Source organism: Aspergillus karnatakaensis (assembly GCF_047715665.1).
Source record: "Aspergillus karnatakaensis strain CBS 102800 unplaced genomic scaffold BJY04scaffold_73, whole genome shotgun sequence".
NCBI classification, from domain to species: domain Eukaryota; kingdom Fungi; phylum Ascomycota; class Eurotiomycetes; order Eurotiales; family Aspergillaceae; genus Aspergillus; species Aspergillus karnatakaensis.
This window is the reverse complement of record NW_027395785.1, coordinates 1-26364: the sequence shown is the minus strand read 5'-3', so window position 1 is coordinate 26364 and position 26364 is coordinate 1. Positions and strand designations below refer to the sequence as shown.

General features: G+C 51.8%; 13 protein-coding genes across 13 annotated transcripts; 8 read left to right on the top strand and 5 right to left on the bottom strand.

Annotated features, from left to right (window-relative positions):
• The first annotated feature begins 151 nt into the window (after positions 1-151).
• BJY04DRAFT_200672 (uncharacterized protein) lies at positions 152-2097 on the top strand. Its single transcript, XM_073712971.1, has one exon. The coding sequence runs from the start codon at positions 222-224 to the stop codon at positions 1386-1388; it is 1167 nt and encodes a 388-aa protein (XP_073565795.1). The 5' UTR covers positions 152-221; the 3' UTR covers positions 1389-2097.
• A 22-nt stretch (positions 2098-2119) lies between these two features.
• On the top strand, positions 2120-2371 carry BJY04DRAFT_149051 (uncharacterized protein). The gene has a single exon (XM_073708850.1). It carries the CDS (start codon positions 2160-2162, stop codon positions 2310-2312), a length of 153 nt encoding a protein of 50 aa, XP_073565794.1. The 5' UTR covers positions 2120-2159; the 3' UTR covers positions 2313-2371.
• Positions 2372-2774: 403 nt separating this feature from the next.
• Positions 2775-3972, bottom strand: BJY04DRAFT_149044 (EXS domain-containing protein). Its single transcript, XM_073708849.1, has one exon. The coding sequence runs from the start codon at positions 3702-3704 to the stop codon at positions 2934-2936; it is 771 nt and encodes a 256-aa protein (XP_073565793.1). The 5' UTR covers positions 3705-3972; the 3' UTR covers positions 2775-2933.
• Positions 3973-8638: 4666 nt separating this feature from the next.
• Positions 8639-10255, top strand: BJY04DRAFT_149026 (uncharacterized protein). Its single transcript, XM_073708847.1, has 3 exons — positions 8639-9644; positions 9697-9780; positions 9837-10255. Exons 1-3 carry the CDS (start codon positions 9137-9139, stop codon positions 9992-9994), a joined length of 750 nt encoding a protein of 249 aa, XP_073565792.1. The 5' UTR covers positions 8639-9136; the 3' UTR covers positions 9995-10255.
• BJY04DRAFT_149032 (uncharacterized protein) lies at positions 9906-10431 on the top strand. The gene has a single exon (XM_073708848.1). The coding sequence runs from the start codon at positions 10082-10084 to the stop codon at positions 10343-10345; it is 264 nt and encodes an 87-aa protein (XP_073565791.1). The 5' UTR covers positions 9906-10081; the 3' UTR covers positions 10346-10431.
• A 709-nt stretch (positions 10432-11140) lies between these two features.
• On the bottom strand, positions 11141-12107 carry BJY04DRAFT_200667 (proteasome maturation protein). The gene is made up of 3 exons (XM_073712970.1): positions 11989-12107; positions 11438-11870; positions 11141-11353 (listed from the first exon to the last, which is right to left on the bottom strand). The coding sequence occupies exons 1-3, from the start codon at positions 11989-11991 to the stop codon at positions 11289-11291; spliced, it is 501 nt and encodes a 166-aa protein (XP_073565790.1). The 5' UTR covers positions 11992-12107; the 3' UTR covers positions 11141-11288.
• A 158-nt stretch (positions 12108-12265) lies between these two features.
• Positions 12266-13194, top strand: BJY04DRAFT_149004 (mitochondrial 37S ribosomal protein uS12m). The gene is made up of 2 exons (XM_073708845.1): positions 12266-12811; positions 12870-13194. Exons 1-2 carry the CDS (start codon positions 12302-12304, stop codon positions 12933-12935), a joined length of 576 nt encoding a protein of 191 aa, XP_073565789.1. The 5' UTR covers positions 12266-12301; the 3' UTR covers positions 12936-13194.
• Positions 13195-13294: 100 nt separating this feature from the next.
• On the bottom strand, positions 13295-15100 carry BJY04DRAFT_149007 (glycosyltransferase family 15 protein). Its single transcript, XM_073708846.1, has 4 exons — positions 14883-15100; positions 14029-14826; positions 13693-13981; positions 13295-13642 (listed from the first exon to the last, which is right to left on the bottom strand). The coding sequence occupies exons 1-4, from the start codon at positions 14931-14933 to the stop codon at positions 13383-13385; spliced, it is 1398 nt and encodes a 465-aa protein (XP_073565788.1). The 5' UTR covers positions 14934-15100; the 3' UTR covers positions 13295-13382.
• Positions 15101-15607: 507 nt separating this feature from the next.
• Positions 15608-18776, top strand: BJY04DRAFT_200663 (deadenylation-dependent mRNA-decapping factor PAT1). The gene is made up of 3 exons (XM_073712969.1): positions 15608-15804; positions 15896-18184; positions 18238-18776. Exons 1-3 carry the CDS (start codon positions 15656-15658, stop codon positions 18359-18361), a joined length of 2562 nt encoding a protein of 853 aa, XP_073565787.1. The 5' UTR covers positions 15608-15655; the 3' UTR covers positions 18362-18776.
• Positions 18777-19624: 848 nt separating this feature from the next.
• BJY04DRAFT_200661 (NAD-dependent epimerase/dehydratase family protein) lies at positions 19625-21288 on the top strand. The gene is made up of 4 exons (XM_073712968.1): positions 19625-19798; positions 19854-20088; positions 20162-20618; positions 20677-21288. The coding sequence occupies exons 1-4, from the start codon at positions 19770-19772 to the stop codon at positions 21069-21071; spliced, it is 1116 nt and encodes a 371-aa protein (XP_073565786.1). The 5' UTR covers positions 19625-19769; the 3' UTR covers positions 21072-21288.
• Positions 21289-21495: 207 nt separating this feature from the next.
• BJY04DRAFT_200660 (putative oxidoreductase) lies at positions 21496-22984 on the bottom strand. Its single transcript, XM_073712967.1, has 2 exons — positions 22777-22984; positions 21496-22723 (listed from the first exon to the last, which is right to left on the bottom strand). Exons 1-2 carry the CDS (start codon positions 22951-22953, stop codon positions 21530-21532), a joined length of 1371 nt encoding a protein of 456 aa, XP_073565785.1. The 5' UTR covers positions 22954-22984; the 3' UTR covers positions 21496-21529.
• A 114-nt stretch (positions 22985-23098) lies between these two features.
• Positions 23099-23959, top strand: BJY04DRAFT_200659 (putative G-patch domain protein). The gene has a single exon (XM_073712966.1). The coding sequence runs from the start codon at positions 23112-23114 to the stop codon at positions 23871-23873; it is 762 nt and encodes a 253-aa protein (XP_073565784.1). The 5' UTR covers positions 23099-23111; the 3' UTR covers positions 23874-23959.
• Positions 23960-24003: 44 nt separating this feature from the next.
• On the bottom strand, positions 24004-25983 carry BJY04DRAFT_232007 (Sec1 family protein; the record flags this gene model as incomplete). The annotated part of the gene is made up of 3 exons (XM_073719673.1): positions 24004-25208; positions 25256-25722; positions 25768-25983. 3 exons carry the CDS (start codon positions 25981-25983, stop codon positions 24134-24136), a joined length of 1758 nt encoding a protein of 585 aa, XP_073565783.1. The 3' UTR covers positions 24004-24133.
• Between the last annotated feature and the right edge of the window lie 381 nt (positions 25984-26364).

The window sequence follows — 26364 nt, the reverse complement described above, 5'->3', positions numbered from 1 at the left end:
ATGCTCTAACCATGACATGACCATGTGACGTCTGAGTCACATGACTGTACAGCAACTGAGAGCCCAATCACTGATTGGCCAGGATCTCTACATTCAACAACCCCTCTAACTACTAACTAGCTAGTTATCTACTAGTAGCGACATGGATTCAGCCTCGTCGGGAACATGGACATCACATCTCCGGAGTACAGACGGTTAGTGTCCCGGTCAACCTGTCAGATATGTCCGCAGATAACGCGCCGGAACATCAGATCGACGATCTCGAGCGCGAAGATGCAACTCTCCTCCAAAAAACTCCATCCTCGGCGGTAGAGTTAGACGGCATCCCAGCTGTTCGTGCAGCTGGATACGGAAACTGGACATGGGCCGAGCAGAGGTGTTGTCGCCGCAACGGACTCACCAGAGAACAGGTGGAGATGGTCCACAAGCTCTCTCAGATCTATAAGGACGGTGGAGACATCATCGAATTCTACACCTTCCTCCTCGAGAAACTTATCCCCATGGCGCAGTCCTCCCTACCGAACCTCGCATCAGATCCGCGCCACCGCACTCAGTCGTTCTTTTTCAGGGTCTCATATGCTTTAACCTCTGAACGGAGTATCAAGCCCTTGGGTACAGGACGTTTCAATCTGGACAGCCTTTCGGCAAAGCTCGATCAGCTACATGGCATGACGGCACCGGATCCTTTGACGCTCCTTTCAGTTTCGTCCGCAACTATCAGCGCATTGGATTTTGTCAATGCACGCGTCCGCATTAAAGCGGCCACCCAGGAGCTTTCGAGCTTCTATCGCCTGCTTGAAACAAGCAAGCAGCTCCTCGAGTTTCTTCACCGAGAGATGATTGCCGATCAAGCACTTGATAAAACCCAAGAGCATCCCGGAAATCAAGAGCAATCAAGGCTGAGCAGTAAACATGCTGCTCAGCAAGCAGTCAAGACCGGAAATGACACCAAGACAGTCGAGCCAGACCTCATATCACTAGAATCAAGTACAAAAAAAGAACTATGTCGAAACCCCCAAGACCAGCTGCAACAGGACAGCCAGACTACAAATAACCCCACAGTCCGACACACTCGCTTCCGAGGTTATAACTATGACCAGGCTAAGCTTGACAGCCTAGTGCACGATCTCATCTCATCTCAACTAAGAGCAGAGGACGGACCACCCCAACGGTATATAGTAATCGGCAGGTTCCCAAAGGGCTCACCTAATCCCATCGAAGCAACCACAAATTTCCTTTCCAATGGCGAAGACCTCTTCCCCAAGATCCGCAAGCAAGCGCGCAGCATAAGAGGGTGGCAAAACTACTTCTCTCTGAAAACCCTGAAGCGGTTCAGCCTATACCAGGTATTATCACCCTCTCACAAACCTCCACCTTTAACTTTCTAGTCGAGCTCCAGTATAACATGACATACTCCATATCCAGTGCGACATCCCCAACGGCGCACACATAAAACCCCACCTCTTTCGGCACCACCACAGCACCCTCTCCCAATTCTTCCTCGCATACCAAGCCTCCTACTGGCATCCCGATGCCGCAGTCTCCCAAGCCTGGGGCGACTGGATCCACAAGAACCTCAACGCAAGCAGCGGGTTCCCCTTCGACGGCAAATACTCGCTCGAGCTCGTCTACGGCTGGTCGCCAACCAGACTTGTATTCGCTGTCTCTATTGCCGTGTTCCTGAGTTTCGGCGTGGGACTCGGATACATGCTCCAAACGGGAGATGTCAGTACGGCGTGGACGATTGCGTCGTATGTTATTACGACGGCTAGTGGTAGGTTTTCTTTCCTGACTTACTACTGCAGTCTTTTCTTTTTCTAGGTTACGTTACTTTGGGCTGGTCGTGAGAGCTGGGCTGATTCCACGTAGCTGTTATAGCGCTGGTTGCGATACTGGGCAGTTTAACTGTGGGATAGTTAAGCGGTCCGGAACAACTCAAGGGAGCTAGCTACCAGGCTCCTTGATGCACAATCATTTTCTCATTCCCAATGCACCATACCTATCATCCTCGAAACTACCTTTATGAGCAGTCCAGTTATATATATATACCATACACCGAGCTCAATCGTCCCATCCAATCTCACCGTTGATTCCACATTCAACTTATATGTACATTTCTCTCCCGTAAAATCCCAACATCTCCCTCTTCATACAACCCCATGCACAAGCCAGCCCATCCCATCCCATTCAATCATCCAATCATCCAATTCATTTTCCCTAAGCCCCTAATCCAACACCAACAGTCTATCAGTGCTATCCCACCCACCAGAAAGCTCCCTTACCCCTCGCCAGAACCTCCTCAACCTCGTTAAAGCACCACAGGCTAATCCAAGCCCACACTCTCCTCTCTTAGCTTGGCGCTTCGTTAACTCACGAGACACTAGATGGGGAAAAAACAATGAGAAAAACACAGGCACCTAGCCACTACTATTCTCGGTCCTATAAGCTACCGTCTACGTGGATGAGCAAGGTCAGGGGAGGAAGGAGAGATTAGGGATTAGCTCGGGACAGTGAGGTCCGCGTGGAGGGAACAGTGGTGGACTCATTTTTGAAACCACCTAATGACATGCTTACGACTTGAGAGGCATGGCGTGGTGGGATATATTAGGATGAGGAGGGGATGAAGATATGAGGTGAGTGGTACCTAGAGATCTTCCCAACAGTGATGTGGATGCGAGATAATTAGGCTGGTGTGGTGGCTGGGTAAGGTAAGCTTTGTGGATGATGAGGGAGCCTCAACTTAAGGGTTCAAATGCAGATACATGGATCGTATAGTGCAGAATAATATGAGAAATTATAATATAGCCATATCTAAACGTTAATCATCGTAGCAATTATATGCGTGAAATGGAACATAGCATCATCGGCCACATAAGCACCTGAATCTGAACATAGCTGGGTGGCGTCCAATCGAGCAGGAGCCTGCGACATAGCTACTGGGTATCATCAGAGGGAACCTCCTCCTCAATCGCATCCTCGGCATCCTTATACGGCGCGGTATCCCCCAAATCCTCTTCGTCGCTCGAATCCTCCGGCGTATCCGGCGCACCATGTGCAACAGAAGCGCCACCCATCTCGTCGGGCCGTTTCTTGCGCTGGAAGTCCTGCGCGTGGGCAGACGCCAGCATCGTTCCGACTCTGGTGAGTGTGCGGGGACGGCCCGGGGTCGAGGGTGTGGCCTGTTCGACGTCTCCGGAGGGTGAGATATGCAGCGCGGCTTGAGCATCCTGGTAGCTTGGTTGCTCTGGGGGTGGGTCGGCTGAACCGTCTGTTGAGCTCACTGCGTAGGGCAGGGGTACGTCTCTGGAGGCGCGGAAGAGGAGGACGTTCGTGCAGTGCTCATTTTCGACACGGAAGATGGTCCACATGCCTCGGCGGCAGATTTCGGAAAAGGCTACCACGAAGCTGAGCACCGCGGAGTGCTGCATGTCGTGTGCGAAGATGGCGTAGAAGATCCAATTGAAACGGACGATGACGTCGATGACCATGGCTGTGTAGTAGACCCAGACCCGGCGGAATGCGAGAGTCTCGCGGAGTAGGGGGTGTTTGGCGTATACATTGCCCAAACTCCAGTCCATTGCGAGGTCCCATACGGAGCAGTAGACAGCATTCAGAAGGGCGAATGTGATGAAAGGAGCTTGGAATCGAGTCACTTTGTCGATACGGTACATGCTCAGGGTGGCGTAGTAGAGCACGCCGAACATGTATTTGCCAAAGTTCAGCAAATGCGGAAAGACGTTCTTGGTGTCCGCGTAACGGCGGATGCATTGGAAAGCTCTCCATATTGATGGGACAGTGGTGAAGAATCCGAGAAGGCGGGAGTGTGACGAATTGCACTGTGGAGGCTCGCTCCAGTGCTTCGCATAGAGACAAAAGAATAAAGCAATGTTCTAGGCACGTCAGCGCTTAATCAGATAATACGACGCTCTACTTACACCCATTGCGTATGTCTGGGAACAGTACATGTCACCCAGGAAGAAATCACGGAACTCAACGGGGTATAGGCCGGCCAAGAGAAGACGCCACTTATTGGTTAGCATTGACCAGGGCAGTGGTAGAAAGCCAACTTACATTAGAATATGCCCACCACTTTCGGCTTCGGTGGTAAAGAATGCGCGCGGGTAGAAACAGGACAATCAAAGTCAAGCCTATCAACACCACAGGCCAATACACATACATGTCGTTGACTGACAGAAAATTCAGCCACATGATAAGACCTAATATGAACATGAAAAAGCAAGGAAGCTACTCAGTCAGCACCGGTCCAATGAACAGGGGTGAACAACATACCTCGGGCAACTGGCGCCAGTCTAGAGCATGTCTGGTGTCGTACTCAAAAACAAAAACATAATTGATCTTGGTCTTGTTCCAGACCATGCAATCTAAACAAAATAGCAAGAAATGGAAGACAACTAGAAAATAGCCTCCATATATCTGTTACCATGTTAGCTATGAAATAAACGAACCTCGGGGCTAAACTGACTTGAAGAAGATAGCTTGTGTGGACACCCAAGGTAGAATCATCATCGCTGAGGTGCTGTCCTGCATATATCAGGCCCTGAATAGCAAATAGAAGCCCGGCCATGCCCAACAAACCACACCGGAAAGTGTTGGGCGAGTAGTCGCCAGTCTTCCTAATGGTATGGCGAAGCTTCGAGGCCGCAATCTTCCGCTTGCCGCCTTCGAAGTAGCGGGCATACAGGTCTTCTGCAGTCGCCAACAGGCTTTCAACCACCTCACTTTGTACGAACCAAGCTTTGTTGACCTTCTCCGCCATATACCGCATCGACGGACGCGTATCAACAACCTTGTCATACTTCTTGTTGATCTTCCGAAAGGCCGTCCTGTTGAGGTAGGCATACGATTTCAAAAGCTCTACACCCCGATAAAACTCTTGCAGAGCATACTTGAGCTTCCTCTTTGCAGACCGATACGGGACATCTGACTTGGACAATATTTCAGTTGGCTGACGTGTGAAGTCTCGGCGCCTGGTGATAATATCAGGGTTCTGGGGCTGTGCGCCTCCTGGAGTAGCCAATGCCGCTAATGCTTTAGAGTTCTTTCCAATTCGACGCCCGGCAAACGCCTCTTTGATTCGGCGGCCATTCAATCCACCAAGAGTCTCAGCGGACTGTGTCTCCGTATCCCGGTCCCGGTATCTTCTAACATGCAATACTTCTTGTATCCGCTGGTCCCGCATAGTATGCAGCTGCTCTCGTAGTACCTTCAGACGCTCTGTGGCTTCCCGCTCTTTCATTTGGTAAAAGGTTTCAATCTTGTTCAACTCGTCGTCAAGAAATGCAAAGAACTCATCTTGCTTCCTCTCAAAATCCATGCGTTGATCAGAATCTTTGAGCTTCTCTGGCGAGTCAGTCGGTAACACGCGCTTCAAGAGACGCGAGTTTCGTCGAACTGAAGAGCCCGAGGTTGCATTCTTCCTAGACTCTTCGGCTGCTGTCGACTGCTTTGTCGGGGTACGTTGAGTTGTATCCCTCGGGGCATTGCTACCATGTCGAGACAACACGGGAGAGGGCGTCCGTACGGCAGTTCGACGACCCGTGTAGCGCTCCGAAGGGTGAGCATCCTCGTCAACATCTATGGCCGGGTCAGGCAACTCGAAGGAGGCCGCATCCGACCCGCCTGGGTGCAGCGGGGGTGATGCGAGGATGCTGCCGTAACTGCCAACTCGGGCAGAAAATCGCGAGCTTGGGACTCGCAGGGGCTGTCGCTCATGTCGCTGGCCGGGCGTAGATCGCGAGGTAAGACTAGGGCTCTGGACTATAGCGAGATGCTGATCTGTCTCTGCCCCCTCAACTCGTTTTTCTGCGCGACGGATCGAGGCAGGACGGTGGGAGCCGGCCGGCGTATTCGTATCACCTTGTCCGGGCACTGAGCGCCGGATAGATGGATGATTGGGTGTGCGATTCGCTTTCTGAATGGCGCGGGATATTGCCTTAACTTTCTTTTTCCCAAGCTAAGGCAGGAATACAGGGTCAGCGCCATTGTGTCTAGCGGGAGCAAAAGAACAAAAAAAAAAGGTACTCGGGTACACAGCCTATCGGAAGGGCATACCTTGTAGTCTAGATACTTGGCCCGCCACTCTGGAACCAGCTCATGTTCCAATTCTCTAGTTATTGGCGGCGGATCAGCCACGGAGTGTCTATGCAGGGAGTAAGATCATCAGGGGTGCACGTACTTGGCGAATTTCATGCTGCGGAGGAGGGGTTGTGAGGGAGCATGATAGTGACGAAAAAACGAACTAGGGGAGCCCGGTAGATTTTAAAGCAATCGGTTTTTGAGTCAGGTCCCGACCAACAGTCGCGTGGGAGCGAAAGAGAGAGTGGGTTGTCATGAAAAATTGGCTTTTGATTTAGCGCTAGTATCTCGACATCGCCCTGTCGGGAGGAGGTTGTATCTCAGCTGCTGCTTGCCAGGTGGGAGGAGACATGCACAAGGGTGGTCAGTGTCGCGATTGTGGGTCGCATTGGGTCGATCTTGCAGGAGGATACAATTGCAGACTGACAAACGAGCGACAGGACGGGAAGCAAAGAAAGGTCCCAGAAGAACTCAAACAGGGTGCAAAAACAAAAAAGAAAAACTCAAAGCAAAAGTAGTTTGGTTGGTCTATGAGGAGTCCCGAGGGAGTATGACAGCCGGTAGGGCAGGCCGTTTCTGCGGTCGCGGCCTTCTCGGCGACGGGCGTACAGTTGCGTTTGAACTTGCTGTTCGTCATCATTCGCTGCTCCGGTGGCCAGCATCCAGACCAACCAGAGCTGTTGATTTCTCCAGCACTAAGAAAGTGAGGATCCATGGTAGGAATCGGCACGTCATGCTCGCTGTTGCTGTAATTGACCAGCCAGATTTTTTGGTTGGCTGGTTTCCCCGGAGCAATTGACCAAATCAGGCAAAACAGGTCCCGCGCCCCGCCCGGGCCAGGGCCCAGCTACCGATCTGGATGTCATCGTGGCCTGAGGCCCACTACCTGCTTCTCCCTTGACGTCAACGTGAATGCTCAAGATGAAATGCATCAATGGGGTCCGAGAGCTGACTCGGAGGTTATCCCTTACCGACCACTGCGAAGCTTGGAAAGTTTGATGCGACCGCTGCTCCCAAGGTCGTGGGGAAGCAGATTCGGCGAATTCCTGCCTCTGATCAGCGAATGATAGTCCCATATCTTACCTGGCAGCGCGGAATCCTGCATTGCTCCGAACTACATACAGTACTATACTTGCGTCCCTTGACAATAATGATGTTTGTTTTTATCCTACAACCTGTCGACAGTGGGGTTTGACTACCGCCTCCAACACGACAGCGGCCAGCCCTCGCTGCCCAGTGCCCATGGACTCCAGAGTCCAGTGGCAAGCCCCAACGTGCTCAAGTGAGCTAGTCATGCATAACATGCGAGCTATCCTTGGCATGTTCGCGTGAGCACTCAGTCGGTGAGCTATCGACTTGTTCTCCTATGCCCCTCGAGTGTACACATTTGTGACTCGTTCGCTTCACTCACATCTTGCCAACAGACACGAACCTCCGACCTATCACTCTAAAGCTAAAGACGCCCACATGGTGGGTATGGGCTGAAACTCAGCTAACAGAAGAGTAGCCGAAGAAACATCATGGCAGGCTAGAGAATCCAGACGTGGGAGAAACCTGAGAATTACATCCGAAGACAGACAGAAGTCATGAGGCCCAACATTGTTGGACCTGATCACGCACTACGCTTGTCGTTTACCTAGCTGTCTATGTTATCTGGTGGCTACTAAAGCCCATACCGTCTCCACGGGATATCAATCACCAACAGACTATCTATTACCAGTTAACATGACAGCTTATACCCCTTCCCTGCTCGCGGCTCTAGAAATGACAATGGTCCCAACAAGCCAACAGCGATGGTTTAGAAGGAAGCGATATACTATCACCCACTGTCGACCATGAGATAATGTCTCTAGCCGCAAGCCTAGACGCCCTCAGATACTCAGGTAAGGACTACGGTTTTTATTTCAATCCTTCAAGTCATTGCCGGTCAGGAGGTCGACCTCTTGAGGCAGAGAAGTCCAGGTCTCGAGAGCTTGAATAGCTAGTGAGCTAGTGTATCTTTGTTTATCTCAGCCTAGGTCCCCTTCGGAAGTGGCACACCGGCTTCGTACGCAATCCCTTCGTTTTTAAGCTGAAGACAGAAATTTTGCCAGCCTCAAGCAGTTTGCGAAGCCACTTCAAAGTTGAGAATGAACTAGTAGTAGTCGTCGGAAAGTCTGGGAGGGTCTTGACTTCGGGGAGCTACGAGCATCGCCCAGTATCCACACATTAGTAGGATTGTGATATAACTCAGCTGGCGCAGATAAAGCTGCATCTCCCAGCCAGTACCCAAAGGCTCTTTCAGCCTTGATGTTGGGTTTTGGTGTTGGGAGGCTCTCGTGTGTGGTGACGTCCGCTCCAAACAAAGGCCTGTCTGCATGCAGCCCAGGCGTGGCCAATCTCAGCATGTCACCACCGGTTTCAGAGCCAGGATGGCTATCAGCCTTGTAGTCTGAGAAAGTAATGTACAGAATAACAATGAGTAGAAGCTGAACTGGATGGTCAATTGCGCAGGTGCTACGGTTGAAGCCTTGAAGGCCCAGACAGCAGAGTGGAATTGAGGCCACCGCCAACCAACGGGGATTGGTGCCCAGCTCCACTCCAAGTCTCCCCCGACCTTCTCCTCTCCAGTCCAGTCTGTCTCATCTCGCTCAATCTCTCCCATCACTCCTCTCAATCATCTCCCTGCTTCATCTCCGTCTCCTCCTCCACTTGCTCTTCCTCCTTTCTCCTTTCTCCTTTACCTCTGCCACTGAAATTCGCCTTTGTTGAAGATCACCTGGTCGCATGGGCTTGAACATCAACCTCTGGACAGTCATCGCATAGTTCGGTTCCGGATCCAGGCCATTCGCCCCCATTCGGTCGGTGTCCTTCTCTGCTTCAGGTCCGGTTCGCTGTTTCATCCGTCCGTGTGTTTCCCCGTCAACTTCAACAACAACCCCTGTCAACCCTTCTTTCGTGATTTGACCAGATCGCTACTCTCTGAACACCTGCGCTCTACGGGTATCCCGATCTGAACGATCTCAATCCTGACTTCCCCGCTCGGAAGAACGACAAGAATATGGCTTCGCAGGATCACGCGCAATCGGGCGGTCCAGACCCCGTCACCACCGCAAGCGACTCGATATCCGCTGTTCCTAATACCTCACAACCCCTTTCCAGCACTACGCTCGATGTAAGCGACAGCGCGATCAAGTCTTCTACAGCCACCCCGCAAGAGAGCACAGAGACCGATGCCGTCAATACGAGTACCGCAAATGCTGATACCACCGCGCCCCCTCCCGCACAACAGAGCACTACAGAGCCCACCTCAAACACAATATCAGAGGCAGAAGAGCAGAAATTGGCAACGTCGCCTCCCGAAACGTCAGCTGATGCTGCAATCAAAGAGCCGGAAGACTCCGGGCCATCCTTGACAATCGTCCTGCTATTGATCACGGGCACACGGCATCCTTTCAAGATCGACGCGAATTATCTAAAGAAGCGAGAAGTCAATGTGGAGAATAATGATCCGTTTGCCATGAGCGTATACACGCTGAAGGAATTGATTTGGAGGCAATGGCAGGATGGTAAGCTTAGGAATGATGAGATGAGATAGTGGCATAAACTGACGCATTTTAGACTGGGAACCACAGCCGTCATCCCCTAGCTCCATTCGCTTGATCTCATTCGGCAAGCTACTGGATGATAAATCGCCTCTATCAGGTATGCGAATTCGTGTTCCTGAGTCAGACTGGGCACTATACTAATGATGATGTTAGATTCCAAGTTCAGCCGCGACGCACCAAACGTGGTCCATATGACTGTCAAACCACAAGAAATCGTCGACGAGGAGGATGCCAAGGGCACAAAGACACAGTACTCTCGCGATCGAGAAGCCAGTGAACGAAGCCCTAGGTGTCGCTGCGTGATTCAATGAAGGATGAAGCTGTGTGCATATTAATAGACGTGCCTGCATTTGATCCACCGCTCCAAGGACATTTTCTGCCAATTACCACTGCCGCATATGCAGCGGCATCACCAGTTCAACTCCTTGCGCCGTCTACTTTGTGTCGGTACGCAATCCTCGAAACCCGAGTCTACCCTCTTGTCGATATCACTCCATCCACCTCTCCAGAGCGAGCATGAGGAGTTCTCCCTCTTCAAACTCATCTACCTTGGGATCCGGAAAGGCGTTACGGGTTTCTCCTTGGCTTTCTTTCAGCGTCTACTCTGTGGCCTATTTGTCGCTTGCATATCCTCTTGTTGCATAGTCTCACGACTGGCTTGACTGGATTTCGCCTTCCACTTTCCATCATACTACTCTCTTCCCGCCCACCTACCCTATATACCCCATTCCCGTCTAGCCCTCCTTTCATTTCAATTTTTTTTCTTTGTCTTGTCCTATCCTGTCCTGCCCTGGCCTTCTTGGATCAACCCAATATATCCTGTACCGCTCATCATGAACGCAATACCAAGCATGCGATATTTCTTCTCCCAGGGCAATCATACCAAGCCGAAGCTCTTCATCTATCTCCCTACTTTCCTTCTCTCAATCTCATTCTCAATCACAGTCGTGGATCTCTTATCTTCTTTCCTTCCGTTCAGTTTTCTTCTCCCAAGCCCGTATCTCATAGCGTTTAGTTCTGGCCGAATAGGGCCGGGCCACTGTATGTATGTTGCTCTGCGTATTGGGCGTTCTGGGTGCGAGTGTTTCTTTATTTTTATTTTTCTACTGCGATTGTTTTATCGGGTGTAGCTATGGTAGTATAGATTAGTCGGCTAGGTTCAAATGAAGGAATGGATTGCTCTTGTGGCGTCTTAGTAATGGTCAGTAAACTTACCTACCTATGATTGAGCTGTTCGTATGCGTATAGGTACTGATACCCCATAGACATTGATTGGTATACATCCCATCGGTTAGTACTTAGATTCAGAGCGGAGCTGTGGCAACAATCAATGAGATCCGGCCTAAAAGTAGCTATGTTTTCTATCCCAACACCTCTTATGTTAGATAGATTGGAGCATCTACGGAGAACTGGGGATTACTTGTAGTTTTGCTGGTCGTGGCGTCAAAGCGAAAGGAGGGCCAGAGACCGTTTGGATGATATTTTAAATGATTTCCTGTATTGTATTGACCGATGTATCATAAAAGTATGGCCCAGCACAACGAGCTGAGTCAAGCCATCCCAAAGTGCATCCTAACACACCTAACCACCAATCTCAATCTCAATCTAATCCATCCGCAGCCTCTTCTCCATCTCATCGTGGAAAGCAGGTGGTTCTCTGAAGTCGTCTCCTGTAGCAAACAACAAAAACACATTAGCCAACACCCCTCAAGCCCTCAAGAGCCAACAATAAGCAAAAGCAAGGTAGAACAAACCAAGGAAAATATCCTCCCAGTTAACCTCCGCATCCCTCCCCCCCAAAACCAGAATATCCTCGTGGACATTTCCTCCCTTATTCCCGCCTAGCACAGCAGGCCTGAACGTCCCATCGCGGACAATTTTCAACTCCATGCCGCGGCGGACGGGCTCCGCAATCCCGTAGGCGCGGCGGAGCGTCTCCATCTTCAGAGCATCCTGCGTCTGGCGCCAGGCGAGCAGGCGGGCTTCGAGCGGGTGTGTGGATGTTGTTGTGGGGGGTTGGGTGGAGGGTGAGCCGCGGGGGGCTTGGAGGGTTATGTTTGAGCGGAGGGTGTCGGGGAGGCCGGGGGCGGAGGGGGCTCCCTTTGAGGTTTGGGTGTTGGGGAGGTGGTGGGTTGAGGTGTTGGTTGCTTGGGTTGGGTGAGCGGCTGGAGGGGCGATGCGGAGGGACTGTGGTTGTGAGTTAGTTGATGTCGATTGAGAATAGTAAATGGAGATAGGTGCATAGTATGGATGTAGGTGAGGATGATGTAGCGGTGGTAGATGAATTTTTGGAGAGTAGACGGACCATTGTGAGAGGTTGTAGAGCCGTTGACTAGTTACTTGAGTTGAAGGTGTAGAAGATAGATTCGGTCGGAGTAAGGTCAGGAAGCTGAAGGAGTGTTAAGGTGAATCTGGAGATGAAGCTATCGGAGGTCTGACAGTGGCAGTGGCCAGCAGCCAAGGCAGCTCCAGACTGCGCGTCCAGCTCCTCCGGGCACCCACAAAGACCACCCCCGCAAGTCCGCATCCAATCACATGACCTCTATCACCTCGAGAAATTATCTCCAGCATCACCGCAGCACCTCCGACACCATACTAATACCCCGTCAACCACCACAATGCCCTCCCTCTTCTCACCACTAGCGCTCCGCACCCTGCGGACGCTCATCACACGCCCCTCCCTCACTACCGCCATCCCCAAGACAGCCCCCCGATTCCAATTCCAACCTATCCTCCGCACACCCACCGCCGCAGCCCTCGCCCTCAAACAACAACCCACCCTCCTCCGCACATTCAGCACGACCCCATTCCGCTCCGCAACACACAACCAAGTCCGCCGCGGGTGCCGCAAAGCGCAAATGGCGCGGCGGTCGCGCTCTCCGGCACTCGTCAACCGCGCACACATGAAAGGCGTATGCCTGAAGACCGGAATCACGAAGCCGAAGAAGCCGAACTCCGGCGAGCGGAAGACTGCGAGGATCCGATTGAGTAGCGGGAAGGTCATCACCGCTTACATTCCTGGGGAGGGCCACAATATCCAGCAGCATAGTGTTGTGCTTGTTCGCGGGGGCAGAGCGCCGGATTGTCCTGGTGTGAAGTATCATCTTGTTAGGGGGGCTATGGATCTGGTAGGTTCTTGCTTGCAGGTGTGGCTTTTCTGGGCATTTGGTGCTAACGGTGTTGTAGGGTGGTGTTGCGAGTCGTGTGTCCAGCAGGTCGAAGTATGGTACGAGGAAGCCTAAGAAGGATTAGGAGGCTGGTGTGAGCTGGTGAACGTGGTTTGACGGGTGTGGTAGATCTTGAGACAACATCTACGTTGATTTTGATTTGGCGCCACTGTATTATTATCGCCTTCGGGTTATTGTGTTTTGCATCTGCATGAACATACTTCGTTTTCCCAGTTGTACTCGGTGTCATCTATGTCCAGGTCGAGTAGTATACACTTCGTGTAAATGTACATCTTTGGGAGAAATACCCATGCGAAGAAAGCCAGATGCATATGGCCAACGCAAACCAACCCCATGAAACATGCTGCCTGTGAACCGAGATCTGCGCCGCTCAATATGCAAGAAAAATGGCAATGAAGCCGTAACGCCTAAACCCAAATGCATCATGAGTATCCATCAACGATCGCTCCGGCAATGAGCGTCAGATGTGGGTTCTATGTTATATACATCTCTATAGTCGCATTGAGGGATACTACCGTGACGTATATGCTAGTCTTTCCCTCTCCCATTCGAGTTTCTCTTTCTGGTACCGATCCCAGAGGGTTAAACTTTGCCGGTACAAGTGGTGTCCTTTCAGCCGCGCTTGATGCCGCGTTCGAGGGTTGGCAGCAACGATAGTAGTCCCCACGACCATGGCAAAGAGGATGAGCATGCCGAAGATTGCGAGCCAGCTGTACTCGTCCACCCCTGGCGGTAAGGGCATGTTGTTGGTCTTGTAATATTGGGATAAACCTAGATATGATGAGTTACTCGTCGGCAAGAACGTCAGGAAGATGACATACATGAGAAAGGCTTCCAGTCAAAGTTCCCGGACGGGTCACAACTGCACTGGAGGTCCTTTCGCAACTGCTCATCTCGAGGGCAATGAGTGAAAGGCATGTGGAAGTAGGCGATCTCGTCCCAAAAATGGAGCTGCTCTTTCTTTAACAGCAATCCGGCGGCAATCGAATGGATTGGAGCATCGCCCCATCTCTCGTAGTAGAAACCGCCCTGTCGGTCGAGAGCATCAAAGTAGTCAACGTACTGCTTAGACCTAAGCCAATCTAAGCTGCCAATCTCGAAGTTTGACCACTATACCACGTTAGTACTACGACTGGGATACAGAAGGTGGCACTCACGAAGTGACAGAGGTTGTATGAATATCCACCATCATCACTCAAAAAGCGCATTGAGTTTCCTTCTGCAATGTGCTCAGGGTGCTCCTGCATGAACCCTTTCACAGTATCCCAAAGTGTTGGAATGGTACCCTCATATTCACGCAAACTAATCACGAAGCTGTATTTCTTGTCATGCTCTTTCATGAACAGGAAAGGGTCGTATGGGATATCACAGAACAATTCAACGCCTGGCTCCACCCGCCAATAGTACTCGTAATTCTGCAGCAGAGGATGCCGGAAGAAGAACCCAGACTCATAGCGGCACATATGCCGGTAACTCTCCGAGCCGCCGTATAGAATTTTGTGGTCTCGCATATCTTCTCGTACTGCTTTTGCTTTCTCCTGATCGATCCATTCGGGGTATGACCAATGCTCTTGGGGTATAAGGCCGAATTGCACGGTTCCGGATACTAGCGAAGTCGTAATGCGCTTGAAAGTGTCATCGAATTCTTCGTCATTTAGAAAGACCCAATCGTAATGATAGTTCTTATTGAAGCGGTCCTCAACTTTGCGGATGGCTTGCGCAATCTCCCATACGTCCGAGTTTCGTGCTAGAGTAACAAAGGTCGCGTTTACTCGGCCGCCAGTTTGGCTGGCCGCGAAATTCATTACTTCACTGATCGATTGCCCATTTGATGTGCTTTCTGAGGAGTCTCCTGACGATGTATATGGGGTAGATAACGGCCTGGAACTTGGTCTCGAAACGGAGCTTTCGGGGATGGGGTGCGAGCTTTTGGAGAGGAAGAATAGCAGTAATATCTATATAAACGAACCTATTAGTATTCCTGCATCAGAGTGATAAATAGTAGACTGACCACGGCAGCGAATATAAGATACCGCATATACTTCCCCTGTGCTGGCGGCATTGCAGCGAGAGTGCTCCTAGAGCACGGGTATCTTCACGCCCGCAAGAAGAAAAGCAAGTACCGCGCTTGACAATGTTCGAAAAAAGGCACTATATTTGTTTTGAAGCCCGCCAAATGAAACCTGTAGGGGTATGAGAGCTGAATCAGTCCACCGCGACCGGACCGACAAAGGTGAGCGGGCAAAGATGAGAGCTCCGATAAACTTTTGGAGATTCCGATGAGTCGATAAGAGGCAACGCCCACACCTGCTCAACGGGGACAATCGGCCGGTGTAGTTATAAGGTGGCGGAATGATATACACTCAATTGAAAAATCTCAAGGGCTAGTATTTATGTAAAGACCTTCTTGGATACCTCGAGTGCCATGTGTCCATCAATACCATCCGAGTCTACTCTACTAACCATTTTATTGGTGGGGGCAGCGCCCATAAGTACTCAAGGTAGACATCCAAGTATACCTGGCTCAGCGGTGAGTACTTTGAGAATTTATACTAGACAAACAGCTACTATTACTCCAGTACATTTCCATACATGGACTATGGACTATTTAACGGGCGGACATTGTTGCGAAAAGTTGGGGTAGATGGTTGTCGGGCCCAATAAGCTCGTCGACACCCCAGGCAGAAATATCGTGACTTGACTTCATCCCGCACCACAATTTATGCCACCAATTCTCCCGGCTTCTCGCACCACATCGCCCCTCCCTTCCACCTTCACGTCGACATGTCGTTCTTCGGCTTCGACACCACACTCCCTCGGGACCGAGCTGCCCAGGGCGGCCAGAAGGGTATTTTCGATACCCCCGATCCCTTCGCTGAGGTTGCTCGCGCCCGAAGAGCTGCTGCGTTCCGTGACGATAACGACGACGACGTGTAAGCAAACTCCGCTCATTGGCCGCGCTCGGTTGCCAACGGGTACCTCAATTGGTCTTCTGCTGACCCCTGAGCTCTTATGTAACTATAGCCTCGACTTTGAAGATACCTACGATGGTCTGGGAGACCAGCTTGACGATGATCAGGATGCCTTCAACGACGATACCTTCGGCGGCGGGGGTCCAGCAGCTCCCGTCGGCAAGGACTTTGACTTCTTCGGAAAGACTGCGCAGATTTCAGAAGTCATTGGAGAGGAGCAAGTTCGCTATAATCTTCAGAACCCGCAAGCTCCTGTCGCTGCACCCCCCGCAGAGACCAGGACTACGACTGTCGCCAGCACCACCGTGTTACAGCAGCCCAAGCGAAGCGGATACGAAAAGTATCAGGATCCAGGTTATATTCCAGATCTTCAGGCCAAGTCTAGCGTTTGGGGCTTGCCGACGAAGTCGGAACCTGCACCCCTTCAAGCCACGTCGCAGCACCTGCCGCAAGCTCCCCTGCAAGCTCCCCTACAAGTTCCGCTACAAGCCCCGCTGCAAGCCCAGGCGCAGGCAAGGAAAATGATGAGCCTGGAGGAGGTTGAAGCGCAGCTCCGCGGTCATGGGGTTCCGCCAATGTTGGGCGGGCCTCACGGACCCATGCCTCAGCAAATCCCTGAGCATCTGCACCATCTCCAGCGGCCTCAGCAGCTTCCTAACCTTCCAGAGGGTTTCGCGCAGTTGCCACCTGAAATTTTGCAGGCTCAATTTGCGAGGGGTGTGCCGCCGCCATTCATGCATCCGCAGTCGATACCTCCGGAGCATTTTCCTCTTCCCGCTCACGCCCCTAACGTTCCTCTGCATCTTCTCCAGAACCCGAACGCTCCTCCCCCGCACCTCGGGCCAGCCCAGCAACAGGCTAATCCTCTACGCGGTCATCATCCGCAGCAGCCTCCGCAACAGCCCCCACAGCAGCCGCAACAACAGCAGCACAGCCGGGGACCTAGCGCACAACTTCCTATTATCACCAGTCAGCAGCAGTTGATGAACCTCACCGACGAACAGCGCCGAGCATACTTAGAGGAAGATGCTAAGCGTGCGAAGCGAAACCACAAGATTTTCCTTCTGTCCAAGGGCAACGGACTGATGACCCCTCAAGATAAAAACTTCATTACACGTATTCAGCTACAACAGCTCGTTGCACAAGCGGGAAATATGGCCGATACGGATTCCGAAGCTGTTCTGGCGGAGGACTTCTACTACCAGGTGTATAGCCAGATTCGAGGTGCCCCTCGGCAACATCCTCACCAGCCACTGGGCCACTTTGCGCAGACTTATCTGCTCCAGACCGGTAATCGGGTCGGGGGTGGGAACCGAAAGCACGGCCAGAGCGCTGATAACCACATGCAGCGGATGCAACAGCAGGTTCAACGCGCGGTCGAGGCTGCCAAGGCGAAGCCCAAGAATAAACAGCTCATTATTGAGGGTAGTTTGGGAAAGATCTCGTTTGGAAATGCAAAGGCGCCTAAGCCCTCGCTTAATATCAAGCGTTCAGAGAACTCAGAAGCCAGCAAGGCTAAGAAACTACAAGCGGATCTCAGCCTTAGCGACCGCAAGTCCATTCTGACCAACATTGAAGGCGTCTACAATACCCTGATGGAGCTCGAGGATATGGAGCGCACAATGCCCCCGCCGCCGGATGAGAACGATCCCGAGGCAATCCAGAAACACATGGAGTGGCGTCAAAAAGTCAGCGCTCTTAACCAGAAACTTTGGCAGGAATTGAAAGTCCTGGAGCCTATTGTACCGAACTCTACCACACCGCATCCATTCATCGCGTTCCTCTCTTATCCCAAGGGCAAAAAGGCTATCCCACGCATCTTCCGTCATATCGATCAAGAACAGCGAGTCACTATTCTTACCATGATTGTTGTCCATCTCGATACTCTGGATGTTGTCCAGCGAGCGCATCCAGTTCCCGGTGAGAGTCAGCCTTCTCTAGCCGTCAGGGAGGCCATCGATCTCTTCTCGCAGGCTGTGATGCCTAGTCTTTTGGGCTATGTCAGTGAAGCGCCATTCCACTTTATCATCGGACTTCTCGGACTGGTCATTGCGCAGACTCACGTGCAGTTCGTTGCTAAGACGCGAATTGGACTGGGAGTGTTGACCATGCTCTTGAGCAGAGCCGAGATTGTAAAGGAAGCCGGACAGGCAAGTGAGAGGGATTGGCAACAATGGGTCGAGAAGTTTAACATTCTCTTTGACACTCTTGAACCCATCTTCAGCGACATCTTCCCTGGCTCTATCAATGCTGGAGATGATATGTATGTGTGGCAATTCCTGGCCGCCACTGGAATTGGGGCCAGCCCAGAACAACAACAACGTTTGGTCATCGCCGTCAAGTTAGTATTCCTTTTAGTCGTAAGCTTGGTACGGTTACTGACAGATAATTTAGGGACCGTGTCATGGAGACTGTCACGTACAGCAAGACACTGCCGGCTGATATGGCCAGTCAGCGACTTGGAAATGTCAACCTCTTCATGCGAGCTATCGGCTTAGATGTTGAACTTCTCGGTTAAAGAGCGGCCGCTTATAGGATGGAATGATTCCGAAGCAGGTCAGCTCACCCTGCACACAAGAGATACATGTATCTATATACGGCACCAGATTGGACCTTGTTCAATTTGATGTGCTCTTGAGTACGACAGGAACAGATCTGAATCTGTCGCTTCAACACATTCGCTTCCCGTGATACCAATCCTTGGTGCTTTGTCTCTTCTCTGCGTCGGGGGGACGTTTAAAAGGATAGAAGCAACCATCGGCTCAAAGCCGTCTACCACTTTTGGGAGCAACAACATGTATCAACGAGCGACTTGGCGATTCTACGAGGATAACTACCTCAATGTACCTCTCCTCGCTATAGCTGGACGAGATGAGAAGTACGGCCGTAGCTAACATTATTATCTAGTTTCTTTATTTCATGAACATTATGCCTACAGAATCTGGTATTGAAGTTGGTAGTTGTGATCCTTGTACCTGAGAACCCTAGCCAACCGCCAGTTGTATCCCGATTCAAGTTGGATATATATAGCAGCATGCATATAGGTGGATCACAGCGCACGATACGGTAAAGCCCGCAACACAGCCGACAACATCGAGACCTAACAGCCTGCATTATCACGTTATATCCTCGTCTATGACTGGATTCCGCAGGATTTAGACCTTCGGATCGAGCTCTTGGGAAAGACAGGTCCACTCACAAGGTGGACCTCGACCCGCCCAGAGCTCAGGGTGTGGAAAGCCAGAGCTGTGATTGGAATAAGTTCCGTTCATTTGACCGTGCGTCTGGCCCGATTGCCCGATCATTTCGAGCCAGTTTAGCCGCGTCATGGCTGGGCCAGGTCGGGAGACTGCTGCCCGCATGTACGTAGGTATCGGACTAACTGTGCCGCGGGGTTAATGGGCTGAGCCTGCCAGCCTGGGTGAGTGTCGTGCAATTGTTGCCGATGCAATTTCCGTATCTTTCTGTCAGGGGCATAGGGCTTGTCGGACAGAGGTAATTAATCTGGCGGCGATCGTCGTGCATTGCAGAGGAGTACGTATGCTGCCGGTGCTGCGATGCCGATCCATGAAGGCTGTCTCCTAGGCTTCTCTGGCAGGCATTCGGGGAAATGGACTGGTTTTGAAACAACTCTATGCTAATCGGAAGAGGGAGGGTTGAGAAGGCTAGAGATGTAGTAAAGCGCCAATTGGTCGGGAGGAAGCAGAGGTACCTGGTGGGATGGCTGGAAGTAGATATTAACCGCAGCCCCTCCACGACTGCTTCTCCCCCCCACCATCCCATCCGATTCCCCTTAAATATCCCGTCATCCCCGCCCACCCTCACCGTCTTTCATCCGCTGTTATTTGCTGTTCCTGCTCTATACCCTCTCCCTTGCTTTCTTTCTACCTCCTCTAGTCAATTCCTCTTGCGAGCTCACCGTCATTATGCCTTCTGGATCCGTCCTTGTCACCGGGTACGTGTACCACTACCGGAATTGCCGATAAGTGCTAACCGCCGCTTTTCTATAGTGGAACCGGCTACATTGGCTCCTTCACCACCCTCGCCCTGCTCGAGGCTGGCTACAAGGTTGTCGTTGCCGACAACCTCTACAACTCCTCCAAGGAGGCCCTGAACCGCATTGAGTTGATCTCAGGCAAGAAGGCCGAATTCGCACAGCTCGATGTCACCGACGAGTCGGCCTTTGACAAGGTCTTTGAGGCTCACCCCGACATTGACAGCGTCATCCACTTCGCTGCTTTGAAGGTATGTCTTTTTTTTCATCACTAGCTCTGAATACCCCGCCTTGGAGCTCCAATGCTCACCATACCCCCACCAGGCCGTCGGCGAATCCGGCGAGAAGCCCCTCGACTACTACCACGTCAACGTCTACGGCACAATCAACCTCCTCCGCTCCATGGTCCGCCACAACGTCTACAACATCGTCTTCTCCAGCTCAGCCACCGTCTACGGCGACGCCACCCGCTTCCCGGACATGATCCCCATCCCCGAGAACTGCCCTCTAGGCCCTACAAACCCCTACGGCAACACCAAGTACGCCATCGAGCTGGCCATCACAGATGTGATCAACGCCCAGCGCAACAACGCCACAAAGGCCGGCAACGAGGCCGAAGCCGCCAAGTGGAACGGCGCCCTCCTCCGCTACTTCAACCCCGCCGGTGCCCACCCCAGCGGCATCATGGGCGAGGACCCCCAGGGTGTCCCCTACAACCTCCTCCCGCTCCTCGCGCAGGTCGCAACAGGCAAGCGCGAGAAGCTCCTTGTTTTTGGTGACGGTAAGCCTCATCCACCCCGCAGCAGCAGCAGTAGCAGGAGACCTAACCTGGAGAACAGACTACGCCTCCCACGACGGCACCGCCATCCGCGACTACATCCACATCCTGGACCTCGCCGACGGCCACCTGAAAGCCCTCAACTACCTCCGCGAGCACAACCCCGGCGTGCGCGCCTGGAACCTCGGCACAGGCCGCGGCAGCACCGTCTACGAGATGGTGCGCGCCTTCTCCAAGGCCGTCGGTCGGGACCTGCCCTACGAAGTCGCGCCCCGCCGCGCCGGCGACGTCCTAAACCTCACCTCCAATCCGACCCGTGCGAACAACGAGCTAGGCTGGAAGGCCGAGCGGACGCTCGAGCAGGCGTGTGAGGATCTCTGGCTGTGGACGAGAAACAACCCTCAGGGATACAGGCAGGAGCCGCCGAAGGAGCTGTTGGAGGCTTTGAAGAAATAGATTTATGAGCTTAGATTGGCGAAACCGCAATAAAGTAATGCTATGCGATGCTGGATGATAATTTTAGGACATGGGCTAGTTATGGGATAGAACGGGCGAAAGCTAATTTTGAAAATGTGCTGAGATAGATAGATCTTATCTGATCGCATGGATGAGCGGGAATATGGGTTTTTTTCATAGAACTTGAAGTGAATGAGACGAATTTCTTATCTTTTTATTTACGTTGCGCGGGGAATGTTTATTGCTGGAAGGTGTTGTATTTATGATGAGTTCATATATAGCTACTAGCACTGCACCTGGCGTGTGCAGAGAGTAGGCGGCTACAAAGATATTTAATAAGCTAACCTGTACACATCGCGATGGAAACTAAGGTAGTTTATAACAGTTTCATTCCAGTGGAGCATAAGCTACAGGCAATGCCTAACGCTGTATTTATAATGCATACTCTATAATCATTATTACTTGTTGCCGTTTCCCTTCCGGCTCCTCCTCGATCCAACACTCTGCTCTTTAGCATTAGCACGAGTGCCACCGCTTGGACTCGACTGTGCCCCTGACACAGAATTCACCGGTGTCTGAGCCTTAGACTGGGTGCGAACTTTCGCGTTCTCCTTTTGCTCGTCTTCCTTCTTCTTCAGAGCTCGCTTGATGGCGCCTTCCTTCTCCCTCGCTTCAATCTGCTTCTCACTAGCCTCCCACAGTTGCTTGCCCACAGCTTCATCTGTGATCTCTTTCCTGGCGAAGTCGACTTCGCGACACTCTTTTACCATCCATCCGCCATCTCCGCGGCCGAACTTCGCTTCCATTGCTGCGTATAGAATGGGCTCAGCCCCCTGCTGCGGTGATTTCAAGACAAGCCACCAAATGGGCCAGGTGAACAGGTACACAAGTAAGCCCCAGAGAGAGCCGCCGGCGAGCCACCGGCGAGTTCCAGGAGTACGGGTAAGGCCTGGGTCAACAAGGATAACCCTGGTGGAAGTGGGCTGACCGTCAGGGCGTTTGAAGGCGTTGAGGTGTTTTTGGAAGGACTGCGCAAAAATCATCAGGGAAAGTTTGCTTAGTCCGAAGATGTTAACTTTTTGTGGTGCAAGCTGGCGTGTTGGCTTCGTAGTCGTTTTCTTTGAAGCTGCAGAGCGCAGCGGTCTCGTAGAGGTCGGTTGTTTATCGAATACTGGAATGGTTTGCGCATCTAGCTGCGAAAAGTCGAGCTTCGCGCCGATATAGCTCGAACACGTAGTCATGATCACACGGACATCACGATGTGGTGGCTGGACCCGTAGTGCTGGGCTAAGGATACTGAGAAGGTGGAAATTTGCAAGGTAATTGACCTGCCATTCCTCATCGACTCCATCTATTGTAGTTTTTCTCTTGGATAAGGAGGGGAACGCCGTGTTCGCACAGAGTATGAGCATATCGAGCCGGCGGGGAGGGACATTATCAATCCATTTCGTCGCAAAAGTTCGGATAGAGTGGAGAGAGGATAGATCCACCTGCTCCGCGTAGATAAGCTGATTACCGGTTGACTTTCGCAGGTCTTCAATATAGTCAATAAGGAATATGTCTGATGGGGCATGGTGGGTGAGGAGGATGACTTGGGCGCCGCGGGTTGCGAGTTCGTGGACGACGGTGGCTCCAATTCCGGACGTGCCTCCCTAGATAATGTTGTTAGCATTGATCATAGAGCGAAGCTTATGTATAAGCATACCGTCACCATCACAACTTTAGAGTGCATCAAGCGCTCCGACCTATTGCGAGCACCGCCGAAGTAATACTTCAGCGCAGCGAGAAGCAGCACCCATGGTAGTACCTTCAGAACCGTGTATGAATATGGAATGGATGACAGCCCCTGTACAATGCCCTGCGTAATCAAGGGGATGGGCATGTTGTCTGTTGCTGTCGAGCGAGGGGGTGTGAGATGGAGAGGTGGAAGGGGAAGGCTGAAGCTCTGGCAAAAATAAAGATAGCGGCCGATCTCCCGCCACCTCCAGAAATAGAAAGAACAACCTCCGACTTCACTTCACCATCAACTACATCACAAGCATGTCAAACTACGAAGACGAGGACTACTTCCTCCCGCTGGAAGACCAGCGCGTCTTCGGCGCAGGCATCACCAAGAAACGCGTCCCATTCGTGCGCTCTTCGGAATTCTCGACGCTCACTTCCTCCGCACCGAGTACCCCGGCTGGCACGGGGGCCAGTATAGCGAATGCATACCTTTCGATCGTTATGCCGAAGACCGCATCCTCAGCTACAGCTACAGACCCCTCTACAGCACTGGAACCCTCATTGACAACACCTCAAGACCCCAATACAGCCACGGAAGACCGCAGCCTCTCCGCACCCCCACAACTATCGCAACCAACCTCAACCTCAACATGCGAAATCTGCAACCTCCCCCTTATCACATCCTCCTCACAATCACAATCCGACAAGCAACATGAATCCTCCCTCGCCCACCAAGTCTGCCTCACGCACTCCCATCCACCCTCCCACCTCGACCGCACCCGACACGGACTCCGCTACCTAGAATCATACGGCTGGAACCCCGACAGCCGATTAGGCCTTGGAGCAACAGGGCGGGAGGGAATTCGAGACCCGATAAAGCCAAAACTAAAGTCTGATACAGTAGGGCTAGGTGCTGTTCTCCCGCCGGTGAAGGAAAAGAAGAAGAAAGAGAAGGTGCAGAAGCTGAATGCGAAGCAAGTGCGAAAGGGGCATTTCGAGGCAAGGAGGAGGGGGGAGAAGTTGCAGGAGTTGTTTCATCGGGATGAGGAGGTTTTGAAGTATCTTGGGGGTGGGTGATCTTTTACTTTTCTTTTTCTTGATCCGGTATGCGATACATGGCGTTGGTTTTACGATTATGATATGATACCCAAGAGAGAGATGATTTGTGTATAATGATTAGAGTGTATACTGATAGAAGCCACGCGGACATCAGATCTAGAGCAGAAAATCGATTGGATACCGCAGCGCCTGCTCGCTTGAAACAAACCTAAATGGTATCACAGGAGCACGGCTAAAACAACAGTAAACGAGTGTAGACTCCAACCTCGCAAAAGGTGCTACCTGAAGAAACGATGCTTCTTCTTCTCCTTCTGTTCTTTCGGTGGTTTGGAGAGTTTCTGACTCGATCCTATAGACATCGATTGCATTGCAGCAGTAGGAGGGGCAGGCGCCTGGGGCATTTGAGGGGCCGGGGTCGGGGTCGGCTGAGGTGGTGGGGGATCTCGCTCGAACAGATGAGCAGGGGCGACAGGCTTCGGCCGTTCAGCCGGAAGGTCTAGACGCCGTTTGTCTGCGCTTAAGTCGCTGACTTGGCGGAGGAAGAGACCTGGAGTGAACATGTGCGAGGTTGCGAGGAAAACATCCTTCTTGTATGCTTCGGAAATCTCATAGCAGGAGCGTGCTTCTCCGTATGTTGCCCCGCCTGCCATGAAGACGATAATGCGCTGTCGAGGCTGTTCGCCTGTCGTACGTGTTCGCGCCCAAGTGGGCTTTGCGCTTCGAAGAGATGCTTGTGCGGCAGCGTCTGGCGCTGCCATACCATCGCTATCTGCTTGGGGCCGTGTGGAGGGGAATATGGTGGGGTCAAGGGTTCCCCGAACAACATCTTCAAGCATCGTTTTCACATTGAGATCATACCGGGAAAGACTTCCTTCGTCGGAGTCAGAAAGGACAGGCGGTTTCTTGTTGAACAGCGGCGGCACAGGAGGTTTATCGTCTTTTAATGGCTTGTCGACCCTCACGCCAAGGAGTTCCATATTAGAGATGACCCCTCCGTCCTGCGGAGGAAGTTGGGCATGAGCCATGAGCTTTCTGATGTCGCCAGGGAGCAATCCATTGCGGTATATGATGTAAAGTAGCAGGAGTCTCAGTCGGTCCGTGTGCATGATGGCATCATCGTCCAGCAACTGGACAAGCTGTGATGCCAAGCCTTTGGCTTTCTTGTAATTCTCGTCGAGGCCGGTTGCGAGGCATTGCTCTACCGAGCTTACCTCAATGAGCTTATGAGTTTCAAAGAACTTCATACACTCCGCTGCCATGTTGAGATGTAGCGTATATGTGTCTCTGTCCGCTTGGAAGTCTTTGAGACCAGCCAGCATATCTTGTATCATGTTCACGGACGCCTTGTCATTACTATACTAGCTTAGCAGAGGATCAAAGGACAGTGTTAAGGTTCTTACCCATCCGCAAATTGCGAGTTTGCTGCTCGAAATTTGGCAAAATCTTCGCCGAGTTTACCCAGCACGTCCTTCATGTGCATATGCCTGTACTCAATCCAAACCTTATCTTGATCGTTGATTTCCATTTCCTTCACATCCTCATTAGGTGTCCCTTTATTGATGACCGTCTTATACATGACCTTATCTCCTTCCTTGATCGGGAGTAAATCATGGACCATAGACTGGTATGTGAATTCGTGTATCAGAGGCGCAAATAGATCCATGGAGCGGTCCACGATCAGGAGGACTCCCCGGGGCCGGGGAGAAGGCGGCGGAAACCCTCGGTTGAACTGCGCAAATTGGTCAAGCTCCTCCTGGACGAAGCGGGCTAAGTGCGAGCATAGAACACTGGCCTCGTGAGTAGGAGTTCTGGGCCTGTAGTATCTGATCACTGGGTACTCTCCCAGTGTCGCGCAGAGAGACACAGCCTGAACTTGTTAGCTGCTTGAAGACCGATATACTTGATATCCTACCTTGTGTGCAAGGGTTGCCAAATGCTCACGAATCAGGTTGTTACAGCCGGGATGGAACAGAATCGGGAAACTCCAAGGATCTCGAAAGGTGACGACTCGCGATTCCCTCGGGTAGTAGTCAATGCTAATAGTTTGGAAGCCAGCAATCTGTTCCTGGGCCATCTGCGATCGATCCAATCTGGCGCGCAGTCCCGGATCGAGAACTAAACATAACATCAGGACGGGTTCAATTGACGAGAAGCGAGTAAGGGCTGACCAACATGACGTCCATACTAAATATGACCTTCTGTATCTTCTCCTCTCAAAATCAGCTAGAACGCAGTCGACGATATGCGGAAGGGCGGAAAGGATATAGACGGCATCTATCGGCTGGTTGGATTGGCGTCGCTGTTCGATCTGTTGGATATCTTGCGGCGGGCGGATCAGATCATGCGATCTCTTGAGAGAACCAGGAGCATGCACTTACTGGTTACATTGAAATTGAGAATGTCATCTTCATTGACCGCATTATCAATAAGCTTCCGACTCGCTTCATCTACCACCAGGACTTTCCACTAGATCCCGATGTCAGTTCCGTCGAAAGATGCGAGGGGAAAG